Raw genomic sequence first — 27,022 nt, forward strand, 5'->3', positions numbered from 1 at the left:
TATTCCACAGTCTGGCGTCTCGAATAATCTCGAGTTTCCATTGCAATGGGAGTTTCACCTTCTTCTCTGAAGGAACCCCAACACTGCCATAGAGCCTTAGCTGTTCTCCATGAGACATTTATGCTTTCAAAATCAGTATCTTTCCAGAGATTTACAAATTGTTAAATTTACCTTCCACCTTGAGATATAGGCTTGACCTTTTCTGGACTTCAGCTTTTGTGTACTGACTGAGAAAACACTCCCTCACTCTCCCAATGAAGCATAGGTGTTTTCACCTCAATATATTGATCTTTTATCCAATAGTTCCAGCCTCAGTTGACCATTATCTATTGTCCCAGTAAAGTTCTGGGGGCTTTTGGTTCTAGTAGGTTAGAGTCTATGACCATCATAGTGAGGACCATGGCAGCAGGTAGGCTGGCAAGACACACTGGTGCAGCAGCTAAGACTTTACATCTGATCCACAAATCCAAGGCAGAGAGAAGCAAATAGAGTTAACTGGAAATAGCATGGGCTTTTGCAACCTTAAAGCCCACACCAGTCACATGCCGCCTCCAACAAGTCTATACTTCCTAATCCTTCCCAACCAGTTCCACCAATTGGAGATTAGGCCTTCAAATATATGCATCTATGGAGGCCCTTCTCATCCAGGGCACCACAAGCTTACATTCTTAATTCAAATATACCACAGGAACAGTTCTGATAGAGTGTTTCCCTCTGACACATCACAAGCCAGACTTCCACATTTGTTTCAACAATCTGTTTTCCCCCAAGCTCCCACAACAATATCTTATCAAGCTCTGAACAGCCAAAGGTTTTTCCGGACAAAATTCTTCAGTCCCCCTTAATTCCTATAATTCTCCCTCAAATCAACATGGTCAGGTCAATCACTCAAACAAGCAAACAAACAAACAAACCAAAAAACCCCTAACTCCAGCACAGTTTCTGTTCTAGTTTGCTTTTTGTTGTCCTGATAAATATCACAACCAAGAGCAGCTTGAGGACAGTAGGGTTATTCCACCTTCCAGGTTATGTCTGCCATTGAGCAAAGCCAAGGCAGGGACTCAAGGCAAAGCCTTTGATGTAGAAGACACAGAACTATTGCTTACTGGTATTGTCTACTGCCTACTGCTCCTGTCCAGCCCGCTTTCTATCAGTCCCAGATAAGCTGTTCAGGGGCGTTGCTGGCTACCACAGACTGGGCCCTTCTACATCAATTAGCATAAAGAAAATAATCCTATAGACAGGACAATCTGATGGAAGCAGTTCATAAGCTGATGTTCCCTCTTGCCAGGTATATCAAATTGACAACTGCAACTGTTCATCACAGTCATTAAATGAATTTTGGCTTGAAATTAGAACAGATTTTCCAACAATTTCTGAAATATCTCTAAATGCAGTTCTGCAATTCTGTATTTCACATTTGTGTAAATATTCTCAGCACTGATTATGATCATAAAATCGAAATATTGATTCACTCTGAAAACTGTTGAAGATGCCCTACATCCCGCAGTATCAAGTATTTTACTAACATCTCATTTTTCAGAGCTGGTGAGATGGTTCAGTAGGTAAGAATACATGCCTTCAAGGTTGACAAACTGAGTTTGATCCTCAGAACCCATATGGTAGAAGGAAACTTCTGCAAGGCGTCCTCTGACCTTCTCATGTGTGTGGTGGTATATGCACAACACATACACACACACTAAATATAAAAGAAACTTTCATTCTTTATTAAAAAGTGATCACGCAATTTGTCCTTAGTGTCTAAATTTTATTTTGTTCATCATAAGGGGTAAAATTATATGTATATCAAATTTGTTTCAAAAGAATTTTTTGTAATTTATTATCAGTAAATGCTTAATTTGTAAAGAATGTTCATATACCAATACACCTTCTCAGACAAAAAGAGGTTTGTGAGCTGAAAAGTTTAAGAAGTCCTTAGCTAGAGGGTCAGCAGTTAGCCACAGAAGGACAGCTAATGTACTCAGATCTTTAAAAGGGTACTAAATAATAAAAAGCGTTGTTTATTTCTCTTATGATATTCTAGGTGTCAGATATAAACATCACTAAGATTCTTTCCCCCTGCAGATAGAGGTCTATTAGCCTGCATGTAGAGTTTGGGTCACATAGATAATAAGCCGCAGATTCCCGGATGCAGTACGCTTCTGGAGAGGCAGAGAGAGTGAGTGACACTGGCTCATTCTTTATCGAAATGAAGATCTCTGTATCTTAAGAGTAGTAAGGGCTCATTCATGCAGTCAACACTTTCAGACAAAGCTTTTGCTCACCATTTTAGAAATGGGTCATTTGGACTCTAGTATTAAGAAAATAAGTGGTTTCTTACCTTATCTCCATTTTGGAGGCGTCTTGGGAGTTTGAGAGCTTCGCATGCTCAACTTCACTTAGGTCAGTGGTTCTCAACCTTCCCAATGCTGGGGCCCTTTAACGCAGTCCCTCATGCTGTACTGATCCCCAGTGAAGTAATTTTGTTGCTATTTTATAGATGCAATTTTGCTATTATAATGAATTTTTATGTGAATATCTGATAAGAGAACCAAAGGGCTTGCAGTTCACAGGTTAAAAACCACCGTTCTAGCTGGATCCTACGTATCTGTGTTCAAAAAGCTCATTGCTGCTAATGTTCTGCCAGTGCTGAGACCAACTAAAGCAACTGGCAATTTCCTTTTGAAAAAATAAAGAGGAAGAACTGGGGACAAAGGGCAGCTGTAAGATTATGGGTCTGTGTAGCTTGAGTTAAACAAGTTGAGAGAGAAGAGTAGTGGCCAAGTTGACAAGGTCCAAGAAGCCTAGACCGTATTTGATCAGAGGCCAGTCTTCCTTTCTGCTAAGAAGAGACTTATGGAAGAGACTAGATGCCACAATGGTGGGTGGACTGTGCACTGAAGACATTTCAAATGGGCTCCATGTAATTCTTATACTATAGGCAATTCAAAAGACAAACACATCATCTTTGGTTTGTGCCATCATTGACTTTCTGCCTGTTCAGTTGGTTCCACGGTGTACTTGGCTTTAACCCTAGGTCAGCAAGTCCATCTGGATGCAGAGTACTGCGTGTGCGGAGTTTGCAAGGAACATCATTTTTTAAGATCATAGGCAGCAATACAAAGGTATTTTCCCCAATCAACAAGATTTAACCTTTTAAGTCTTACAGAGAGCTTTCCTAGGATAGCAAGAGGGATTCTTTTCAACCTTCTCTTATCCGAGCTCTTAAAGTATCTTGTTTCTCTTTAGAAACTGTAAGTGCCCTGTATCGCCACAATAAAACACAAGGAGAGAGGCCCCACTCTGAATAGTCCAGCAGAGAAAACGAAGGGATTCCTAACTTTACTTCTTCCTCTTCTTTTATTTAATGACAGTGAAATATCTCCTATTAGAGAAAACAAAGGAGTACTGGACTCATCACTGCCAAACTGTAATTCAGACAACGTGAACTGGGCTAGGAATGTGCATTAATCGGAACCCAACTGGGTTTTCAGACATAGCCACTAGTTCTGAGACTCAAAAGAGACAGTAGCAGTCAAATGTTAAGCACTCCCTCCATTGCACATTCTTCCGACCTCACAGACAGACGCACTGAGTGGCCAAGGATAGAATTGTGCTTTCCACTAGACAGCCACTCCGAGAGGCAACTCTGTCTTTGTTGTGCTAGGTCTGTGGACACTCTGAGGATGGTGTTCCCAACAGGGTGCTCTTCTAACCTCTGCTTTTATACTTATAAGGTTCAATATTTAAGTCTTAGCAGTGGGAGATGGCGAGAAAGAAGGAAAACAGCAAACGTATAGGTCACTGACATCCAAAATACACATTGCAGATGTAGAAAAATATAAGTGAAGACAATTTGAAATCACACCTACACTGGAGTACAAATTCTGTCAGTTTTAATGATGCTTAGGAAGTTGACTCAATATTTGTAAATAATTTTAGCTTCTTTTGGGTTGTGTTTCTACAAATGTGAAATTGAAGTTAATTCTGTAAGATATACAGAAATTTTTATTTAATAAATGTTTAGAGCTTCAGATCTTGAGGCCATGAATAAAATAATGAATATGAAAACACATGCAAATTTCAAAACACTATAAATATTAGTCCAATATTAGGAGTATTTCTTGAACTTTGCATATATTTTACGGAATATAGTGTACATGTTTGATTTTTTCCCCTTTGCCATCAAACCATGCTATTTATTTCATGAATAGAATGTGGGTGTAGAAAGGTTTAAAATATCATCTAATATAAACTTTTCATATAATAAAAGCATAGCTAAGTCTCAAAAGCTAGCGGAAGAGCTAACATTACCAAGATTCTTTGGTCTGGTAAGGTGGCTCAGTTGGTGAAGGCACTTGCCATTGGACTACACAACCTGAGGTCAATCCTGAGGAGAGAACTAACTCCCTAAAATTGTCCTCTAGTTTGCTTATGTGAATAGCATGTGAGCGCATGTGTGAGCGCACACACAGGCACACACACTCACAATAAGTAAACAAGGCCCCCTTTATTTACATGTTAGAAACTACATTGGTAAGTTAGAAGTAAGTTTATTTTTGGTTCTTAATAATATTGATGGTAAAAATGAGATTTTGCAGGTTTAAGTCTTTAAAATGAGATGGTTAATGAACATCAGAATTAAATGCAAGCATCTACTTTCTTTCTGGCTTACACCCCTTGGAGATTCTCAACAGCCTTTGTTAAATGTCCCTTTCAGAAAGTCTCTTCACCTTTCTGACTCAGGGTCACAAGATAAGGCTCAGGGGTAAACACTGTGAATGCATGCATTTTTGTAGCCCAAGATTAATTGCTTGCATTTGTCCAAGTGCATCTGTTGGTCTCATTACCTCCCCAGGTTAGAAAAGCTACAGTCAATGAATGATAGTCACCACCAGGCTCCATCCTCTAGAACCATATCAGGAGCTCTCCCATACGCCATTACATTTTATCCCCAGCTCCACTCTCCAGTCACAGAGGAAACTGAGGCTCAGCTGGATGTGCTGACTTGACCTGGGTGTTGCTCAGAGGTAGCATTTGATCCTAGCAGTGTCTGCTTTGAAAAGACACTTTCTAAGGTGCCACCAAGTCTGATCTGCAGATCCTCTCAAGGCTGCAATGCATACCATTTGTGCTTACCAAATGTTTGCAGAGATTGGTAAAAGTGCTTTAGTTTTTACAACCTAGAGAATATTCACTTGCGAGTCTATGACTTGGGAGTCAATTTAAAAGCCCATGGAAAATTTACTTCAAACTTGTGGGAAATGAGGCTAAGACATAAAGAATAACACAGTGTTAAAGTTCTAGAATATTATACTGAGCTCACATAAATGCAAGTTTTGATTGTTCAGAGAAAAGCGTCAGCCAAATGATACATTTATGAACACGGAGGTAAAAGGGTTTCAGACCGTTCTGCACTTATTTGGGGATTGGTTCACCAGCTCCTGTCAATAGACAATGCTGGGACTAGAAGGTGCGTGGTGCCAGGCTCTGTGCTGAGCTCCTGATCTGCCCCATTGTCGTGATCACAGTGGGGCTGTTGTATTTGACAACTTAGGACTTACCACATTTAAATGCTGCAACAATTTCCACCACTGCTACCTTGTACACGCTTTCTGTCTCTCACTATTGGATGTGAGCTTTCACAGTGAGTGCTGAGGCCACACTGCCTGCTTTGTTAAATCCCTTCTCCACGATCTGACTAATCGACAGAGAGTACAGTGCAGTGGTAAATCCAAACAATGACAAAGAATCACTGCAGTGTATAAGTATATTCTTGGTAAACTAATTTTTTCCCCTGCCACTCTCAAAGCAATATAAACTTTGTTGTTCCTCCTGGATCTCAAATGCTTGTAATAAATTCTTTGAAATGTCAGTAATGTTGAACTGAGGGTTTTGTTAAAGGAGATTTTCTTTCTTTCATAAAAGGAAAAATGGTCCTTTGCAGAGTATATGGGTAAATATATTTTGCTTATTTTATTCAATGTTTAATACAGATGGGCAAAGGGAGTCCTGTTTCCTACCAGGCCTCTTGCTGAATGGCCGAATCATCATCTTCTGGATGGTGGTGTGAACCGAAATAGTATTACTCTTTCACAACTATAGGCTAATGAAGGCTTGCTCGGCAAATTGATAGCACAAAAAACATCTCTATTAGTGTGCTACATCTAATTTTCGCAGTAAATCTCTGAGTTTGGCTGGATTTTCTCATCCATGATAATCAAGTTTTCTTTGGATCTTTAGGCCAAGAGGAAATATTTCCCAGCCCATGCCAAAGTCCTCGTGGCTGGACTGCTGTGGGAGAATGTTGGCGACACGGTGACAGTGCTATCATGTTTAGCAACTTTACTTGACTTCAGAAAATCCTAAAACAGTTAAGGAAAATCAGTCAACCAGAAGAGCCATCTGATTGTCTTAATACTTCAGTCAAAATAAAAAAGATTGCTTTATTAGTCATGAGCAAAGAGGAAGATGGATTCACAAGCCCTTATCCTTTCCTAATCTATTAGCCAATATGTCTTTGTTTCCCTGCTCTGCAAAATTTGGTGCATTTCCCAGTACATCTAGAAAGTAAGGCGTACTGAAACCTCCTAAAGATGGGATGCCTCTGGCTGTGGAGAATGCTTGCTAACCACATCCTTAACACATCTGGTAGCAACAGCTGGAGGAGGCATGAGTGAGGAAGCCCTGGGTGCTGCATTAAGGGTCAAGATGCAAAGCAACCTAATGCAGCCTTTTAACCCTGAAAATGCAGGTCTCAGGTTCAGGCCAGTGCATCACTGTTCCCTGTATCTCCCCTTGTGCTTTAGAATGGACTACAACTCACCCTGGCTTTAGAGATTAAAACCTGAGATCTTATTGATGATGGATGTTTGCTATTTGAATTTTTAAAATACTACATGAGACTATTATCTTTTTTCAATCAGCATGTTTTTTGGGGTGCTCCTAAATTCTGCATCTGAGATGAGAACCATGTTGTCTTACCTTAGTCTCACTTCTGCAAGTGTCTCTGATTGTGTGAATGCAGAGATGTCTGTCATATCAGAACTGATCACGGTCGAAGGAGGTTTCATACTAGTGTATGAACACCACACAGTGTCACTGATTTCTAATGCAAAGCTCAAAAGAAACTGAAAGGGCCTCAGAAGGCTTTAATTTTACAAATGAGAAATCCTATAGCCAGAAGCCTTGTGCTCAACTGATCAATACTAATTGCTGAAGGGAGAGGGAGTTTGGCCTTTTTAATGGTGAGGAGGTGGGCTCATTGTTGAAGAAAACTTGCTTTAAAAATAATGAAAAGAACTACTTCTCAAGATTTGGACTTTCTGTTTCAAAAAGGGGTACGACACTCCCCTTCCCTATTACATACGGACAGTGAGTGTATGCAGAGTGGGCCAGGGGGAAACTATTGTCAAGAAGGTCAGAAGGTCATGCCCCTGTGTAACCAAGGTGGGATTCTGATCAAGGTTCTTTACTGGGCTGTTACTAGACCTGCATATCAGCAAATGCTCACATGTAAAAATGCTTCTTATACCATCTTCTGAGCCTGAGGAGGTGATCAGGCCCCTCATTTTTCATACAAGCATAGATTTTATTTTATTTTATTTTGCTCCTGTTTCATCCCCCTCTCTGTCCCTCTGTTGTTTATTAAAATGTGCAGTACAACAAGAAAAGGAAAAGATTATCCTGCCTCCTGCCATGCAAGATGGTTCGCAGAAGGCCGGGGTTAAATGCAGTGTTTCGTTCCTTAAGCTTCTCTAATGCACAGGTGTGGCAAAACAATCTGGGCTGAGAGTGCAGAGCCGCGGCTCTCTGAGGATACAAACTTGAGTTTAATTTGTGCTCTCTGGCTAAGCTAAAACCTTCTTCTGCTATCATTATCCCACTTACGCTTGTCTTCCACTCTCTTTCCACTTTGCCATCCAGCTGAGTGGGAAGAAATTCACCTGACCTTGAAGAATACTCAGAAAAATCTGAAAATAAGGTTTTTCAGCAGCCACTAAAGTCTCAGACTTCTACCAACGTTTGGATCATGCATGCAGAGGCCTGAAAAGATCCTTAGAAATGGCAGATGAGGAAAACGACATTCAGAGGTTACGATAACCAGACAAAAGCCACGAGTGACTTGGGATGAGAAAGAAGCCACCAACCTTCCAGAATGCCACAATGGGCTCCAGCCAGTGCCTGTCAGAACCTTGCTGCTCATTAGGACATCAGCAGAATGCCCGTGATGTCTCCCGTGCATGGAGAACTCTGAAGGGCATCCCAGAAAAGCAGTCTCCTAGGGCTGGAAAGGAAGGGCCTCACCATTCTCAGGCTCACAGGCTCTCTGCCACATTCGACTAATGTGAAGTCCTCCCTATCTAAAAGCTTTCTTCTATGTCATTGTTTCAGATCCTTGCCCATTCTGATGCAGATACGCTACAGCAAGATGAAGGGCTGAAAACATCCTGAATCCAAGGACTAACTTCAGTCCTCACTGCACTTTTCTGTCCCATGAACTCTACATAAGCTCATTTTGCATTTTGCCCATACCTGCCTATGCGCCCTGACTGCCTGGCTCCTGAGGACTTCTGTGATTCCCCTTCGCTCTTTAGAATGTCTCTCCTCAGCCTCCTGGGACTGAAGGAAGTCCCGACTGAGCAGGCTTTGAGTCTCAGTGGAGAACACAGTCCTGCAGGGTTCAGCTTCTGCTTGTCCACTCTAGACCCACCCTTCCCCGGGCCCCAAATGATCAAAATGAATGAACAAAGTTCTCTTACCCAGGCTTTTCTGGAGGGGTAATGCTTTAGAGTCTTGTCTGCCTCGAAACAACAATCTGGTTTTGTAAATGCAATCCATTTCATGGAATTGGGTGAAAAAGTGAAATTAAATTATACTGCAATTTTACAGAAAACTCTGACAGGAGCTATTTGGAGACTTTTTGTCTAGGTGTTGCTACCTGCCAGCATTGCTCACTTTGTTCCCTCCATCTTGAAAAATGATCTCATCCCAATCTGTCTTCACAACTTGTGTTCATGTAGGACTTTTTTCCCCCCTAAAAACATCACAGTATCTATACAGCTTAAGAAATAATTGTTATTCTTCAAAATGGCTTTGAAGCAAATAGAAAACAAAAAGGGCCTTCTGATGTTCTGGCTTTCCCTCATATTCTATGATACACAGTTTTAAAATGCTCTTTCTCAGGTGGAGTTTGCATAAAGTAGGAAGGTAAAGTTCACACCAAAACAGAGAATCATAAAAATGAAACTTAAGATGTCACATACAAATTTAGTTGATCTTTATTCCCTGAATAATTTTCAGATCATACACTTTATTCTATTTCATAAAGATCATTACCTCTGAGAATTAAATGTCTGCACGGTGCCTTTAGAGTAGTTTTCTTTTTTTAAGAGTTCAAACCTTCCATGTTCCACAAACTCAAAAGCCCTATAGTGAGTGTTGGGGAGAAAAGTTTAGACCAGGAAACTCTCCCTTTCTTTACGCATGCCTGACATCAGGCTTTTATTCTTTTTGACAGATACTTCTTCAAGTTTTGGTGTGGGACAATTCTATATTCTGTCAATTATATTTTAAATAAACGCTGATTGGCCAGTAACCAGGCAGGAAGTATAGGCGGGACAACCAGGCAGTAGAGGCAGGGCAATGAGAACAGGAGTATTCTGGGAAGAAGGAAGCTCTTCCTGCAGTCCTGCCCAGACACAGGAGAAGGAAGATGTGACCTGCCCTGCCAAAAAAGTACCGAGCCATGTGGCTAACATAGATAAGAATAATGGGTTAATGTAAGTTATAAGAGCTAATAAGAAGCCTGAGCTAATGGGGCAATCAGTCTTATAACTTATGTAGACCTCTGTGTGATTCTTTGGGACCTAATGACTATGGGAACTGGGCAGGACAGAAACCTCAACAAGCAGACCTCATGTTACAAAGTTTAATTCTGTATCTGCTTAGAAATGGTTTTAGACTTTCAACAAGGCATTTATTTGGTGGTCACTCATTCAGGTTCACTTAAATATCATAAATATATTGATTAATTGTAGAAGCAAAAATCCTGACCAGAAAATGAGAACATTTTATCAGGACTCTAAGGGGACAAAATGTGACTTTGAGTATTCCTTGGCTGAAAACTGAAACAAAACTGAACAGCCCAGAATTTCCAAGGCAGCTGGGAGCCGACTTAGAACTCCTCAGGTATTGTCAGAGTTCTGTGAAAAACTACACATCTACACAGCTCCAAGCTGGCTTTTACTAAATGGGAAATAACTGGATTATAATCAACAACTTGGGCAGGTGTAAGTCATGCCATCTCTCAAGGCAGGATGACTTTTTCTTTGGTGATGTAACCTAGTTTGGTATCTCTGTGGGAGCAGTGTAGAAATGTTTAATCGCATCTTGTCGTGGTTTGGATCTGAACATCTCCAGCAGGTTCCTGTTTGAAACTTACTCCCCAGCTGGTGGGACTGTTTGGGAGAGGCTGTAGAACCTGTAGGTAGGCATGGCTGGCAGAAATCCATCCCTGGGGATGAGCCACTTAAAGGCAGTCTCTGGTTTCTGCTTTGGTCTGTACTTCTTGGTTTACAGTTGTGAAGAGGCTCTGCCATCCACTGTGGCTACAGACTGAGTTGCTCCCCACGCCTTCTCTGCTATTATGGACTGCAACTCTCCAACATTGGGAGTCAAATTAAAACACATTGTTTCTATCAGGTAGTGTGCTATAGAGTGTGAAAGTCACTGATTCTAGGTCTGTCTACTTTAACTGTGTTTAACTGTTCTTTCTTTTTCTTTTTCTTTCTTTCTTTCTTTCTTTCTTTCTTTCTTTCTTTCTTTCTTTCTTTCCTTCTTTTTGGTTTTTCAAGACAGGGTTTCTCTGTAACTTTGGAGCCTATCCTGGAACTAGCTCTTGTAGACCAGGCTGGTTTTGAATTCACAGGGATATGCCTGCCTCTGCCTCCCGAGTGCTGGGATTAAGGGTGTGTGCCACCACTGCTGGGCTAACTGTTCTTAAAAAGCATTAAACTGTCTCTGGGATGACAGAGCTACATTTCAGCTGCTGACACCAGGGCTGCTTGAACAGGGCATGTGTGCATTTGGTTATGTCTCCCCTCCTATTAGATGTCACTTTTAGCTTGTGTTTATTCCAGTTTCATGTCAAAATTGTTAGGTTCTCTTGCCCTTGTAATATTTGTGAAAAAAATACACCTTAGCCCTGACTTAGGAATGTGCTCATGGCGAAAGTCACTTTTAATCACCTTCAACCAGGAAATCACAATCCTTCCTCAGTCAGTGTTTGGATTTCCAGGTAAACTTGGAACCACTCCAAGTGAGCAAGTTCAAAGAGACAAAGCAATGGGTCATCAAATAAAATCAGTTCTAAATTGCTAAATTCCTAATCTACCTGCCTTTAGGTAGATTATCTTATCTGTGTGATTTTGTTTGTTTTCCTGTTGAACAGCCATGAAAGCCATTGCTGGTGTCATCCTTGGATTGGGGAGACTGGATCAAGGCTCTAGAGAAGGTGGGAGGGCTAATTGGCCTTGAAGTGAATGCCTAAACTGTTCACTTGCTTGTCATCACACCTAGGAATACCCCGAGTCGTTTGGACTCTCATGGAGGAAAGTGTCTTGTGTAAGCTGAAAAACAGGTAGCCGATACCTCCTGCCTTGGCATCCCACTCATTCTGTTTGGAAGCTAATCTGTTTTAAAGAATGCCTTTCTGAAGTTAGAGCTATATATTCCACAATGTTCCTCTTCGTTCCTCTTCAATGATAGTGGGTTAAAGATAAGCATTCATGATTAACCTAAAGTATCGATTTTTTATTTCTTCAGTTTCACAGTAATAAAGTAAATACACAGCTGCCTTATCTTGTATCAAGATGCAGATTTGTTGAGGCCCTGGGCATACATTTAGAGTACTTGTTAGTCTGTGGAGTAATGGCTGGAATCTGGGACATAAGACTGGGGCTAAATTTCTTTGCCCTCCTAACCCCAGAGAGTATTTAGAAAAATAAAAACAAAAGAGCCGAAAGTACTGAAGGGAAGACAGTGTTGTATTCATAATATAGAGAAATAACCAGCAAGCCTTGTGGACAGGAGATGCAGTTCTCCACGGGGCTACAAAACTGTGCTAGTAATAATTTTAATTGGATGCTATCTTTGCAGCCTTCAAAAAGTATCATAAAATGGAGTTATTACAGGCTACAAGTGCACTTACACCGCTGTCCTCTCACCGAAAGAAAGACATAACATTTATCCTTCGGAGGGCAGCGTCAATGGACTTCTATTTGTTTCGTTTACATTTGTTTCGTTCCCCAGCTGCCTGCCATTTGCTTCCTCTTCCCTAAGTCTAGGAGATCAATTTGAATTGGACACTGTGGAACGGGATGCTATGTCTTGCTGGCCTCCTGGCTTTGGGGACTGTACCACACCATGGGGGAATCCCTCCTCCTGAGAAGGATGGAAAGCATACCTGTAGAGGGTTGGGCGGCGTGAGCGGTGACGGAAGGCTATGTCCTGGAGATGCGCTGGGTTTCTGAGGGGGACTTGAGCTCTGTTGGCTTGGAGATGACTGATTCTGGCTCTGGGGGTGGGAGTGGGATTGGTGCTGTTGAGACTGAGGAGCCGGTGGCTGCTGGGAGGCAGGTGGTGGCTGCTGGGGCGGGGCGGGCTGGGATTGTGGCTGTTGAGAGTGTGAGGGGGCCTGTGAGGCTGGCTGTGGGTGCTGGCTGGTTGGTGGTGGAGGAGGCAGTTGTTGTTGCTGTTGCTGCTGCTGCTGCTGCTGCTGCTGCTGCTGCTGCTGCTGCTGCTGCTGCTGCTGCTGGAGCTGGAGTTGCTGGAGCTGTTGCAGTTGGGAGTTCAGGGATGAGGTAGCTGCAGGGAAGACAGGAAGGATGGCGTGAAATGAACAGGACAGATACATGTGTCTTGATGGCTTGTCTTGTGCATAATGACCAAGGTCCCTTTTACAGAACGTTGGCCTCTCTCCTTGAAGCTCCTTGGCCTGGCAGAGGACTGTGGGACTCTGGATGAAACAAAGTCATTTCTTATGAAAATCTTACAATTTCAGAGCAGAATGGAGCACAGCAGATATTCTTAAAGCTCCGAGCATCGCTTTAAAAGCACTGCATTAAGGAGGCGCACCAGGGATGGAGACAGTTTTGAAGCACTTTCTCCCTCTTTCCCTTCTTTTCCACCTGCAAAATATACTCATGCTTTCAAGATTTGATTTAGATTTTCAAAGTTCAACCCGTTTAATTCTTTTGGTAAATGCTTGACTGGAGTTAAGAACAGAACACTAAATTGTTAGTAATCTCCTTTCCACCCATCATCAACGCCATTAGCGGCATCATTTTCACTTGCTACTTCAGACCTCCGCCAATTTTCTCAGACATCCTGGTTTCAGTGTGTGTTCTGCTTTAAAGAGAGCACAGACGTATCAGGTTTTCAGAGTAAAAGAACCCTGGATGATTTAATTATTTTTTGCTTGCTGATCAGACAAAGCTCTTAAACGGAAGGGATTGTGGCTGGTAGCTGTGAATTGGTTAGATACATTAGCATCTCAAAGAGCTAAGAGAATAAATTAATGCTTTAGGGTTTTCTTGAGTTGTGTGTGTGTGGAAAGCTGTCTCTGCACCAAGCCAGCAACATTGTCTCTCAGGCACCCATTAGGCACAGGGCAATCTCAGTCTTTAAATCTAGAAATATATATAATATGAAATACCATACAATGTACATACCTTCATACAACAGATATACCTGAAAATGCATGGCTATTGAGCCATATTTTGAGGGTACCCAACAAGGAAGTTAACTAATGGCTAATTTTGTAAAGAATCATTTTATAAGAGACATTAAATGCCATCTAGATACTGGCAGGGTGCCAGACAAGATGTAGGATTTAAGGAGATAGAGTCCAACCTTCTAGAAGCTTATAGTGTCTTCAAGGAAACAATATCAATTCATAAGAAGGTACTATTTGGTACAATTATTACAGAATCCTGGACAAAGTATAAGCTGGATTCATAACTGTTAATTGGTTGAATGATGGATGATGTAAACCTGACAGAGGCAGATCAGAAGAGTTTTGTGGCCTGAGAGGTGAAGACCACACCTTAGTGGATGTGGGCCTATACACACACACAAAAAAAAAAAGGTTTGGGAGAAGGACATAAAGAAAGAGAGGGAATCTCTAGCCGGAGAAACACCCGGAGTCCACATGACTCCAGCGACCTTTTGGCAGGAAAATTTGAGACAGACGGAATGAAACTAAGAGTCAAGGAAGTTCCAAGTCACCTAAACTTCAGAGACATGGTTGGGGGAAAGTCCTCACAATCAACTTTGGCATGACTTAGACTTCAGATAATAATCCAGGCTTACTCAAGGAGGGCAAATACAGACCCTCTGGTGAGTTAACAGTGTTCCCCGGGTCACCAAATGCCAGTTCCCTGATCTCAGGCACCACGAGGAGGGCCATAATGGCCAGTTTGACAAAAGTCCTGCCTGGGTCATTGAATCACTCCAGGTCTCTTCAAACAGTCTGAATCCTGCTTTTCAAGGGCACCCAGGCTACCCTGGGGCTTGTGTGTGGCTCTAAAGGTCTAGGTGACTCATAGATGACCCTGTCATTGTCCTCATTACCAAAACTTTAAGAGGAAGGCCTATTTTGTTATTTTCTCTAGCACTTCTTAACACACAAAATCATGTTTGATAGAAAACCAAGGATTCACAATCAGTTTTGACCCTTACATTCTGGATTCCTGGAAGATTGAGGTTTGACATTTTTATGGTGCAGTTATAAACACTGGAACCTAATTGCACCTCTCCTCCCACCTGATTCAAGCCAGGTCTCTCTAGGCTTCTTCCAGCTCGGGCACATACAGCAGCGCTTATTTTCATGACCGCATTCAATACCACACAGTTTCATTTGTATTAGAAAAGCATTTATCTAAATCAGCATTTAGGAACTGGAAAGACTTCAGAATATTGGCAGATAGGTATTGGCAGACAAGTGTAACAGAGCCTAACCTACTAATGAGACAGAGTCCCAGATGTGTCTTCAGCGCTCTGTGTCCATGAGCGCACGTTACTCAGATATTCCTCTAATAGCAGTTTGACTGGAAAGGCACAAACCTGAGCAAAACCCTATTGCACCCAGTAAACTGAGTTGCATCTGAAGCAAAACGGAGACAGAAAAGCAGATGTGGTCACAATGTGGAGGTGCAAAGGAAGTAGAAAGTGAGAGTATACAACCTTGGTCCAAAAAAATGTCTAAACCATCTACCCAGTGATTTCAAGTTCAAAACCACAGTAATTTATATTATAAAGCCTAATGAAATATGGGCATGGAAAATAAGTAAACTGAGAAAGTTCAAGGACATAGTTGAACTATAATATGGTGTTTGCAGGCAAAAAGTTGTGTTGGAGAATAAACCTCACTCCAAATGGCCAAGATTTTACTGTCTTCTTGTATTTATTTCCTATATCTGTTTACAGTACACTGGACAGGGCCAATGTTAAATACGGAATTTAGGCTACGAAAGATGTAAGCACCCGTGAAAGAGATGTGTACGAAATACACCTTGGAATATTTAATACTTAAGATTGTGAAATTTGAAAACAAAATTCTCTCACACTCATGACTTCCTAGAGCAAAGAGAAGGCTGTGGTAAAATGTCTTGAAACTTTCCAAATAAATAATTTAATATGACCAAGGAGTAGCCAAGAACCCTGCATGTTGCCATTTGTCCAGTTTCCATATTTCAACTATATATTAAAAGCAATTTCTCATTTTGAATGTTTAACGTTGCCATAAGTGAATCCTACAGTTAACTAGGATCACACAGCCTGGATGGTCAGGAGCATTGCATAGGATGAGATTCACGGTAAGCTCAGCTCCAAGGCCCAGAGTAAAAGGGAAAGAGAAGACAGCTGTTCTTCGTTTCCTTGGAGATTGGTTTTGGTTCCAGGACTTCTGTGGAGACCCAAATTCAACAGGTGCTTATATCTCCTACTTACAATGGTGATATATAACCGGTGTAAGTGGCTAATTGTCATGATGTTTTGCCTAGAGAACAAGAACCATGGAGAAGTCTATGCACATTTATTACTGATCCAGCTTATTGAATCTTCAGTCTCAGAACTCGAGCTGATTATACTTGCATATTAAAGAGTCCATGAGATCCTGGAGAAATGAAACATGCCCATCTGCTTAATCGCACTCTCCTTCAATGTGGTACTGTCTTGCCTTAAACGAAGCCCTCCTCAACTCTCCCCCTTTTAGTTTCTGGGGACTCCAAGGGCCTCTGAGCGATGTACAGACATTAAAGAGTCGGAGCTAGGATCTGCATATCAGAGAAAACACACTGCATTGCTCTGTCTGAGTGGGTTTACTTAGATCAATATATTTATAGTTGCAGTTCTATTCATTTCCTGCAAATTTCATTTTTCTTTATAGATGAATAAAACACACAACATTGTGTATTTGTACATTTTAAATATCTGCTTATCAGTTGATGGGAATCTGAGCTGATTCCATTTTCTAGCTATTGTGAATAGAGCTGCATTGAACATGGTAGCATAAGTGTCTTACAGAAGTGTCAGGTACAGATTCCTTAGGGTGTGTGCCCAGGAGCATATACCCCAAGACCTCTAGTACTTCTAGCTCACAGAGGAACCTCCAGACTGGTTCTCAAAGTTCACATTTCTACTACCCGTGTATAAGGGTTTCTCCTGCCACACATCCATGCCAGGTTTGTTGTCATTTGATGTTTTTGATGACAGCCATTCTGACTGGGGCAAGAGAATCTCAGAGTAGTTTTAATCTGCACTTCCAGAATACTGACTACTAGAATTCGGGGAAGTAATTTCTGCAAAGGTATGCTAGTTTTGTCACAAGGGAACCCTATGGGCCACCTGTGGGGGCGTCTTCCTGATTAATAATTACCATGGAAGGGTCCAGATCACTGCAGGAGGCACCTGCTCTCAGCAGGTGGTTTTGGGTGCTAAAAGAAAGCAAACTGAGTAAGCCATGGAGAGCGAACAAGTAAGTAGCTTCTTTCACGGTTCCTACCTTGACTTTCCTCGATGATGGACTGTGATCCATAAGTGTAAACTAAAATAAACCCTGTCCTTCCCGTGTTGCTTTTTGGTCTTGGTGTTTGTCACAGCTACAGAAATGAAAGGAATACAAAGAATAAACTTAAGCTCAAGAAATTATCGAATAAATGAAGGAAAGAGCTAGACCATAGTGAATGTCTTCTCTACCACTACAATAAATCCAGTTGAGGTGATTTAAAAAGTGGAAGGCAGGTTTATCTAGGGATTAGTTGCTCTTAGGTGAGGACCATGAAGTCATGGCTGGACTGGGCTAGGGTTTTTGTTTTGTTTTGAAGAGGGACGGGAGAGAGTGACATGTTTGATAAGGTATTAGAGTATTGCCTGGCATAGGGGTCCAGTAGCTGTGTCCTGAGCTCCTGAGTCCAGTGGTTACTTTGGAATCTGGAACTAAGTGTCCGCTTTGTCCAGGGTTTTGTGTTTTGCATGGGCTTTTGTAAGCTTGGACTTATATAAGCGTGGGCTTTTGGCAGGAATCTCTTTGTCCAGTTTGCAGACTTCTGCAAGCACTGACTCCTGGCTGGAAATGAGGGTGGGAGGATCTTTTGTCCAGAAACCTCTAACCTAACACATAAAGGTGTCATTTGGAGAGGCACAATAGTGTGAGCTGGATTGTCACAGAACCAGTGATTGCCTTTGATAAAGCATCAATCCCTTGATTGTTGAGATGCATTTGGAGAGCACAACCACAAGCCACCCTGGTAGTTTCACACATAGATTTGGTGTTCAGAGTGAGTGTTCTATGTCAGCTACACCTCTTCCAAGACTACTTTCTAAAGCCAGGTTCCTGGCTGAGGGTGGATACTTTCCATGTGCTGCCACATTGGTGGCAGCGTGACTTCTTCCTCATGGATATGTTGATATTAACAGACATGGAATTAACTAGTTAGTTTTGGTTCCTGGAATGCCCAAAAAGAGTTGTATTATAGAGGGGGAAAGCCATGACCTTGGGATTGTTGAAGAGAGATTCTCTGTGGTTGTGATTTGTAGGCTGGTTTTCTTTGTTTAATATTTGAAAACCACTTATAAGTGAGTATATATGATAATTGTCTTTCTTGATTTAGGTTACCTCACTCAATATGATGTTTTCTAGCTCCATCCACTTGCCTGCAATTTCAAGATGTTATTTTTTTTTCTGCTGTGTAGTACTCCATTGTGTAAATGTACCACATTTTCCTTATTCATTCATCGGTCAAGAGGCATTTAGGTTGTTTCCAGGTTCTGGCTATGACAAAAAATGCTGCTATGAATATAGTTGGGCACAGGTCCTTGTGGTATGATTGAGCATCCTTTGGATCTATACCCAAAAGTGGTATTGCTGGGTCTTGAGGAAGGCTGTTTCCTAATTTTCTGAGAAATTGTTGGTGTGTATTCTTAACTATCCTGAGCTGCAGGTTAGGCATGCCCTCTAGTGATGGGCCTGAGTTTCTTGTGAGATGAAGCCATCGGATAGCAACTTCCCTGTTCCTATACATCTTTTCAGCTGTTTTCAGGACAGGGACACAGAATTGTAGGACAGGACCCGACAGAAAGAGTCTTGTAGAACCAAGATACTTGAACAGAATCTGAATATGGAGAACAAAACATCCTGAATTAGAAGCAGAGGGTTCTGTCAACAGACGTAGGAAGCACCAGAGACATGAAAGGATGAACCAGAGACATGAAACCAACAACAAGATTTGGAAGGTTGATATTGTCACCTTGGCAGTATCTAGGAAAAGCCTCTCAGAACACCTGTGGAGAATCATCTCCATAGATTGGCTTCTGGGCACAGCTCCAAGGGATTGTCTTAGTTACACCACTGAACCTTCTCATATCAGCCCTGTCTGCAGCCCCTATAGGGAGCTCTCAGGGAGAAAGGTTTTGCCTGCTTGTCTTTGAGTCTTACTGGTGACCTTGTCTACCTGGTTGCCAAGTTTGTTAACACGTCTGTTGCTGCTGCTGCTGCTGCTGCCACCACCATCCTTTGCTGATAGCAGAACCAAGCTTCTAGCCTTCCATCGTAGACTGAAGACCAGAGACTCTCCAGTAATTCTCCAGGCTATCAGTACCTGATTGGGGCTCTGGAACATCCAGTCTCGTAGCTGAACAGCTACGGGCTCTCAGGGCAAAAAACGGTATTGTTGGATTACTCAAGACTACAATGTGTAAGCAATCTAAAGAAGTCATTTAAAGATATAAATTCATCCTATGAGTTCTGTGCTTCTAAAGAACCCTGACAAAGACACAAAGTTATGCACAGTTCTATCCGGTTCCAGGAACCTGTGTCTGACTATTCCACTGAGCTCTGGCTATAATCTACCAGCTCTCTCTTTTTCTTTATCTCTCAGCTTAAATTCCTGGGCTACTTGTGGATGGGAAGAACAGATCTGAGTTTTAATACCAAATCTCTGTCTCTCTGTCTTTCCTCTTCCCCATCTTAATCGAGCAGGCAAAAATCAAACAAAAGCCATCGTGCCATAGTTGCACATGCATGCTGGATAGCAACCTCATGCTTGTTATCAGTTACTCTCCTCTGTTAAGGACAGTGCTCAAATCGGAGGCTGTTCAGGGTCATTACTCAGCCCTCTGTGTATTGTTAGAGGACTGCAGGGCAGGAATCTTGCTATGGCTCACCTGGTAACTTATTATTTCTCTATTTTGCATCATTATATGCATTCACTTACTCAACACATAGTTACTGAGTCCTTACTATGTGCTGGTTATTCTGTAATGGAAGAGGCAGTGCCAAGCAAGGCCAACCACGTTCTGTTCTCAGGGGACAAGCAGTCTTACAGGTTTGTCCAGAAGTGACGGTGACAGTATTTATTGGCTGGATCAGCACATGTGCACTGATGGAACAAACGGCAGCCATTGTTCTGTGCTAATGTATGTGATAAATTATCAGCTTATGATCTGAGAAATTTATTTATTTGTTCTATTATAAATATTTTCTACTATAAAGAAAGAAATGTACATAGAGAGGGAGAGAGCACCCAGACAGAGGGAGAGAACCCAAGCTGGGGAGGAAAGACGCAGGCAAGCCTTCTTAAAAGTGGCCAAGTATCCCACCAAGAACAAGGTGAGTAATGATTCTCCAAGCCCACCCTTACCCCATCTTCATGAAGGGAGGGAAATAGAGTTAAAAAATAAAAATGAGCAACCTTGAAAATATGGTGACTGAAGGGAGCCATCACAGGAAGCAGAGTGTGGGTCCACTAGTAGAAGTGGGCAGGAGGGGTAAATGCGTACAGACAGAAGCAGAGGAGTGGACGCTGGGTCTGGGGTGGGAGGAAGGGAGAGCCACTGCTCATGGCTATGGAGTTTCTGTTGGGGATGATGGGACAGTTCTAGATCTAGATAATGATAAAGGTGTCTTCTTCTGCTAAGCTATATGCTTAAGGTGAATAAAATGGCTAGTTTTACACTTCACCATAATTAGAAAAGATCTAGTATGATTTAATAGGAAGAATCTGACTTAGTAAATTAAATGTCTATTCACATACACCTTAGGAAATAACATCCAATGAGGCTGAACCAATGACGCAAGGAAACCACCATTTCTGGTGCCCACATTGTGGACAAGTCCAACCTGCATTCGTAGAAAAAAATTTTCAAATTAGATGGAAAAGTATAGATAATTAGGTACAGGATTTTGAAAATTCACAGAAGGTAAAGACTTGCTTGTAAATCTGCTTTGTTCTTGGTGATAGTCAAAAACAAGAAACATCACTACTACCTTAGAGATGATGGATGCCCGCCTAACTCCATCTGGAGTTAATTCCAAAATATGGCTGCAGAGGCCCTTACACTTTTATTTTTCCTTTGCATTTATGGCAGAGATCTACATACTACTTGAGCTGTGTAGGGTAAGCAGAAAAATTCTTCCCTGAAAGATCTATGTAAACTTCCATCACTAGTTTGAACTAGCCAAGCCTGTCTCAGCTTGATGGCTTCCACCATCCCCAGCAACCCATTACAGGCTTTGGGCCAGAATTACCAGGGGAGCTTGTTAGGAGGGACATTCAGAGTGGTACAAAATCTGCATTCTAAAGCACATTCCCAGGGGAGCAGAAGATGTCGCTTCTGGAAATCCTAGTAGCTTTACTGATGTACAAGAAGTGTGTGCAGCCTGCTCCTCCCTTGACCTTCAACCGAAGCCTCTTCCTCATATAAGCCATCTCCTTAGGATCTTTAAGAATATTTCATGCACTCAACTTGCTCTAAAAGAAAGGAAACGTGATGGGCTAGGAAGAGAGGAAAACAGACTCCTGGAAATGGGGTGCTCTCTCGTGCTTTTCTAAAATTATTATTTTATTGCAAGTCAACTCACTAGTCTCTCCTGCCTTTATTGAGGTTTTTGGGGTGCATTCTTATTGAAGTGCAGTTAGCAAGTATGGATTTTGAGACATGTCATATTCACCACTAAGAGGGACAGGTAACAGGGAAAGCAGAACGAAGGGGCAGCATCTGTCTAATGGTGTCAGAGAAGCTGACCTGTGTAGGTGCCATAAGAACCCACTGAATTTAGGAGTTTGCTGAGGTCTCCTTATAGAACAGTTAAGCTTCTCACTACCTTGTTCCGCAGACTAGATCAAAGCTAGGCCTAAAATATCAGAAAAAGTAATGGAAAGACTCTCCTCTAAAGAAATTGTAAAAGCCATCTGGAAAAGAATCAAGATTTTTAATGTGTATGTGAGCACCCCAAAGTGAAATTCTTTCCCCTCACTTAACTAAACAAGCCTGTCAATCTACAACATCATTGCACTATGGAGTTCTCTCCCATGTTCCCACTCTTCCAAGTCCTTGGGATTTCCGCTTACATTCTTATAGAGTGCTAGCCAATATTAAAGAAACAAAGCCTACCCAGAATAATTTCCTCATGGGATTAATAACATGATTAAGGCAAAGAGATGAGGTTCTATTAATAAATGTAAGATCTCCTGATGAAAGGGAAGCTGTAAAAACTTCTCTTCTGCTGGTCCCCATCAAGTTTTGAAAGTCCTCTTCTGGTCTTAATGCAATGGCACATCGGAACTCTAAGGATTTTAACAGGCATTGGAAACTGAGTTCCCGTGGACAGATCTTATGTGTTCCTTCATTTGCTTGACCGATGTTTGCATAACCCTGCAGGGACTATATGTGAAAAGTTGATTCTTGACTTGAAATCCATTTGCTCTACAGATGAGGTTAAATTTACCTACCCGAGAATTTTAATCCACAGTTTCTGAGATCCTTCTCTTGCAGTTTGCAGAGACTTGGTGAAGAATCTTACAGGGAGTGTCCGTGAGGATTGCTCCCTCCCAATGTGTGCATAACCAAGTTGTTTGAAGGAGATTCACCGGGCATTGCTGTGACTATGTCCTGTCTGTCTTGATACTGTGTTAGTTTAGTACAGAGAGTGCATTGTGTGTGAAATGGGGAGTTCACGGAACACAAGGCCACCATTGTGAAGAATAGCTGTCTTGATCTCTGTCAGTTTCTTCTTAGGGAGCCAAGCTACCTTTGGTCAGCTGTTAATTTTTTTTTAAATTGAAGCTAATGCTTATTAAACATGAATTTTCTAGGGAAAATTTTACTTTTATTAAGGTGCAATAGAATCCATATTTGCTAAACGAGATTAAGGATCAATGAAAAGGAAGAAATGTTCTGCGTTTCTATGCTGATCAAACAGTAACATGTAAGATTCTTTAAGTGGACAAGGATGGGCAAGCTGAACCCTGACTTTCGAAGCACCAGCATTCACTTTTCATTCCAAATGGAGATTTGCAGGAGGAAATATTAGGAGCAATTCAATGGCTGCTGTGCCTGGATTTAACACAGAGCTCTCCGTTCACTCCCATTTCTTCTAGGCCATAGACGCACGGGCCAGTGCTTATTTTCATGGTTGATTTAATCCATCCCCTCTGCCAGTGTGGGGCTTATTCCCTACAGTTAATCTCCAGCGATCTGTCAGTTCAGATTTTTAATAAGTGACAAAGATGCGGTGACCGATTCCTGTAGAAGGCTCTGGAAGCCTGAGTGTACCGCCTGAGATTTCGTCCCAGGAATCTGACCGTGTTCTCTTTTATTTCCCTCGCTGTTTTCAGGAGCATTCCCGATCTAGTCCGGCCTGAACCTCCCTCAACGGGCAGTTCAGTTTTGCTCCTTTACAACAGTTTTAGGTTTGCCCAAAGCTTTACAGATCTGACTTCACGGGATTCCCTGCTCTGGTTATCGTTGCTGTTCAAAGACAAGGCAGGGCATACTTCCTCTCACAGGGGAAAAGTCGGACACCGGAGTCTAGAGCCATGGGCACCCTAACTCTGCATGACTTTCACAATAAACAATGATACTTCCCTGAAGTTATATCTATTTTTTTAATTTTGAGATCTAAGAATGCTCCTTTGTCAAACTTGTCTAGATTTTTAAAAAGAAACATTGCACAATGACTATGGATGGCGAATGCTGGTTAAATAAAATAGTAAAATTTACTCATATTATGTCATAAATGTTATTATTGTCTTATTCTTGTTATTATTTTCTCTTCCCATATCTTTTGCATTTGAATTCTTTAGTGGGCTAATGAATAGGATGCATTTATAATTTTCTTATTTTGTATTACTGTATTAACCATAAAGTTCAAATAATTCATTTTAAAAAGGTTATATATATATATATATATATATATATATATATATATATATATAAAGCAAGTTCAAGAGATGACAACTCACAGTTTTAATAAAATACACTAACAGTAAAATTACCTGGGAACACAGGTCATCAGGAAAAGAATCTTAGGAAAATCCCTAAAAGAACAATAGATGCTGTAAAGTGAGGACATGTCTCACAGACTTTGACAAGCTGTCTTATCTTGAGTGCAGGAAGTAAAGCAGTAGTATATTTACTTTGTCTTTGGGGCACTATTGGAAAAAAAAGAGGTTAAGACAATTGTACTGGACAGGACATGCTAGGTTACACTGTAGTAGTGATCCCTCCTGGGATGGATTAGAATACACTGTAGTAACAATCTTCCTTGGTTGTGTTAGAATTTACTGTAGAAACATTGCCTGTAAACTTGCAGGACTGGAGCCTAACAAGCTCATTTCTTTACATCAGAGGAGACAAGAGTGTAAGCTCATCACAGACACTTCGGAAAAGCAATCACTGTCCTGATATTGCCAGGATAATGCCAACAAGAAAGAGAATCTTTGGGGGTGGGAATTAAATATCCTGGCTTTGCAGTAAACCCTATCACTTTCTCTCATCATTCATTGTCATTGGCAAACACCAGGAAGTACAATCAAGTCCCAGAGAGGGAGGAGCCTGAGAAAATGTGGCCAAGATTAATGACCTCTATAACGGCTCCTTGGAGAGTTTACATATTTATTGCACTCCTTTTATTTCCTTTAGTTTGATCTCATTATACCTTGTGTGTGAATCACTGTAAGAGCCTATAACTAGACTGATACCTTACTTAACCAATTAACCATTCTTTTTCTCTGTTGAGAATTTCTAAAACACAAGTGCTCTCTCTCTCTCTCTCGCTCTCTCTCCTGCTCTCTCTCTCTCTCTCTCTCTCTCTCTCTCTCTCACACACACACACACACACACATACACGCAGAATTTGCATGTGTATAAATGTTATTATCCTGGCTTTGAGACAGAATCATGCTAATGATATTGATCTCATGATCCTTTTGTTTCACCCTGCTGAGTGCTAGAATTCCAAACTATACCACCATGCCTGGCTCATATCATTGTGTGTTTTTGAGAAGATACATGCTAGTTCCCATGGTGAAGAATTACTAGGGACCAGGTGCATTCTGGTTCCAAATCCCTCTTCGACACTAGCCATTATGAAACCCTTCACTTTTAGTTCAACTGTAGCACCTGATGGTGCTTGGCTGCGCTCATGCAGTAGGCAGGGGCACCCCACTCTCACACTTATAAAAACAGGACTTTGAAACAGTTTGAATTTGTTGATAGTTCTGAAAAATCAAACCGGGAAATCCCCCATAATATACATATTATCTATTTTTCTTTAAAACTACCCAGAAGGTATGGCAATCTAGCTTTGTGAAAGATACTGGAGCTGAGTGACAACTGTCATCTTGGGGAGATGCTCCTTTCTGACTTCCATGAGGGGACACCAAGTGAATTTTGCATATTATAATAATACGTGATTCTCTTATTGCTTGGTGCCTTCTCTGCTCCAACATCTTCTTACAGTACATATTCACTAAATAACGAGATATGATCATTGTTGAAAGCTACAATGTGACTGGTTACTTGTTAGCTTTAGTTTGTTCTTCATACCTAGTCACAAGATTTCCCTGGTTTTGTTCACAAAAGAGGGATTAAGGAGAGCACTGCCAAATCTTATAGAAGACCAAATGCCTACTATACAAGGAGTGACTACTGACTCTAGAGAATGTTGTAGGCTTGTTTTTACATATAAATTCAAGTTCTCCGTTCATTCTTTAATAACTGTGTGGACCCAGGCAGTGTCCAAAACACATCTGAAGCCATGTTCTACAAGTGCCGAAGGATAATTTGTTTCTAATTAGCAAGTCGTTCAAGGATGTTAATGAGGGTCTAAGGATTTAGGATTTGAAAAACTGGTAAGTTGATCACACTTCAGATCACACTCCAAATATTCTTGAATATTTGGACAGCACAAATTGGCCCTGATGGGGGTGTGGAAGACATGAAATGGGATGGGAAGGGAAGGAGGTAGGTCTAGGAGAAGTTGTTGGGAGAAGCTTGAGTCTGATTAAAGCATATTGTATAAACTTCTCAAAGAACTAATAAAAATAGTTTTAACATATGTTCAAAGAGGGAATGACAAACTTAGAAAGTCCTTAAAGGTTATCTGGTTATACAGAAAAGTGTTTCAGATGACTAGAACAAATCGTAACAGTAGAAAAATGAAAATATCATTCTAACCATGAGCACATGAATTCTACCCAATCAGAGGAGGCATATAACAGAGTGGATAGACTAACGATGTTTGTTTTGAAGGTGAAGTTTTTAGATTGTCCTGGCTTCCAGTATGTGGATGTTAGCCAGGCATAACAAATACGTTGCCCTGGTATAGGGACAGAGTTACTTGTGGGTGTGGGGCCCACATGTCAATTCCTTCTCCCAATCATAGCCATGTTCTACGTCCCAACATTACCCACGTGTGTTCTGTTCATAAGTGAAACTGGGTGGCAGCTTTAGGCTGATAGGCACGTATTCGCAGTCAGTGCTGGTAACACTGCAGAGCGTCTCTTTCTATATGATTTAAATCTTTAAATACCAATCCCAAGCTGGTGACTGTACATTGTTTAAAGGAAGTAAGGATCTGAGTTACTCCGTGAATGTCTCACCCTCGGTTGCCTGGCATGAAGTAATAGCTCCTTGTTCTCTTCCTCTCCCACTTTTTATCTCTTGCCTCTCTCTCCATGTCTTTTCTTCTTCCTCTGCCTCTCTTCCAATCGCATCGCTTCTTCCCATAAGCCCGTATTCACTTTTTACTATAAAAATAGTGCATCTCTCACCTCTCACCACAGAAGTTTCCTTTAGTAGTTGGTGGTAGTTAATACAGAGAATTACAACAAACAGGTCAAAGTGTGGTGAGGAACTGCACATGGAGTCCTCAGTCCCAAGAAGGAAACATATGTATCCTTCCTTGCAAGGCTCGGGGAAGACAGTGGAAGAGGAGTGGACACTCTGTAGGAGCCAGAGTTTGGGGAGGAATGCCGTGAAATGGTGTCTTCTGGACGTCACACCCAGGCATTCACTGCCACTGCAGCTACCACACATGGCAGAGGGACTAATGAGGGCCCAGCCCTCCCTGAGGGTACATGATCCAAAAGATTTCAAGGTAGGAGGAGGATGGTTGGGAAGGAAAAGGGTTTCCGTGGCATCAGTCGAAGGGGGCATGAAAAAAAATGCAGTAAGGTGT

At 41.5% G+C, this 27,022-nt stretch overlaps 1 protein-coding gene across 1 annotated transcript in view; it reads right to left on the reverse strand.

Moving 5' to 3' along the window:
- Nucleotides 1-27,022, reverse strand: part of Pou6f2 (POU class 6 homeobox 2) — a 472,454-nt gene that overhangs the window by 109,898 nt on the left and 335,534 nt on the right. Inside the window, exon 5 of the mRNA XM_038334628.1 lies at nt 12,467-12,867. Coding sequence (XP_038190556.1) covers nt 12,467-12,867 — 401 coding nt within the window. The remainder of the gene's footprint in view (nt 1-12,466; nt 12,868-27,022) is intronic.

The sequence above is a fragment of the Arvicola amphibius genome, chromosome 6 (genome assembly GCF_903992535.2).
Source record: "Arvicola amphibius chromosome 6, mArvAmp1.2, whole genome shotgun sequence".
NCBI lineage: Eukaryota > Metazoa > Chordata > Mammalia > Rodentia > Cricetidae > Arvicola > Arvicola amphibius.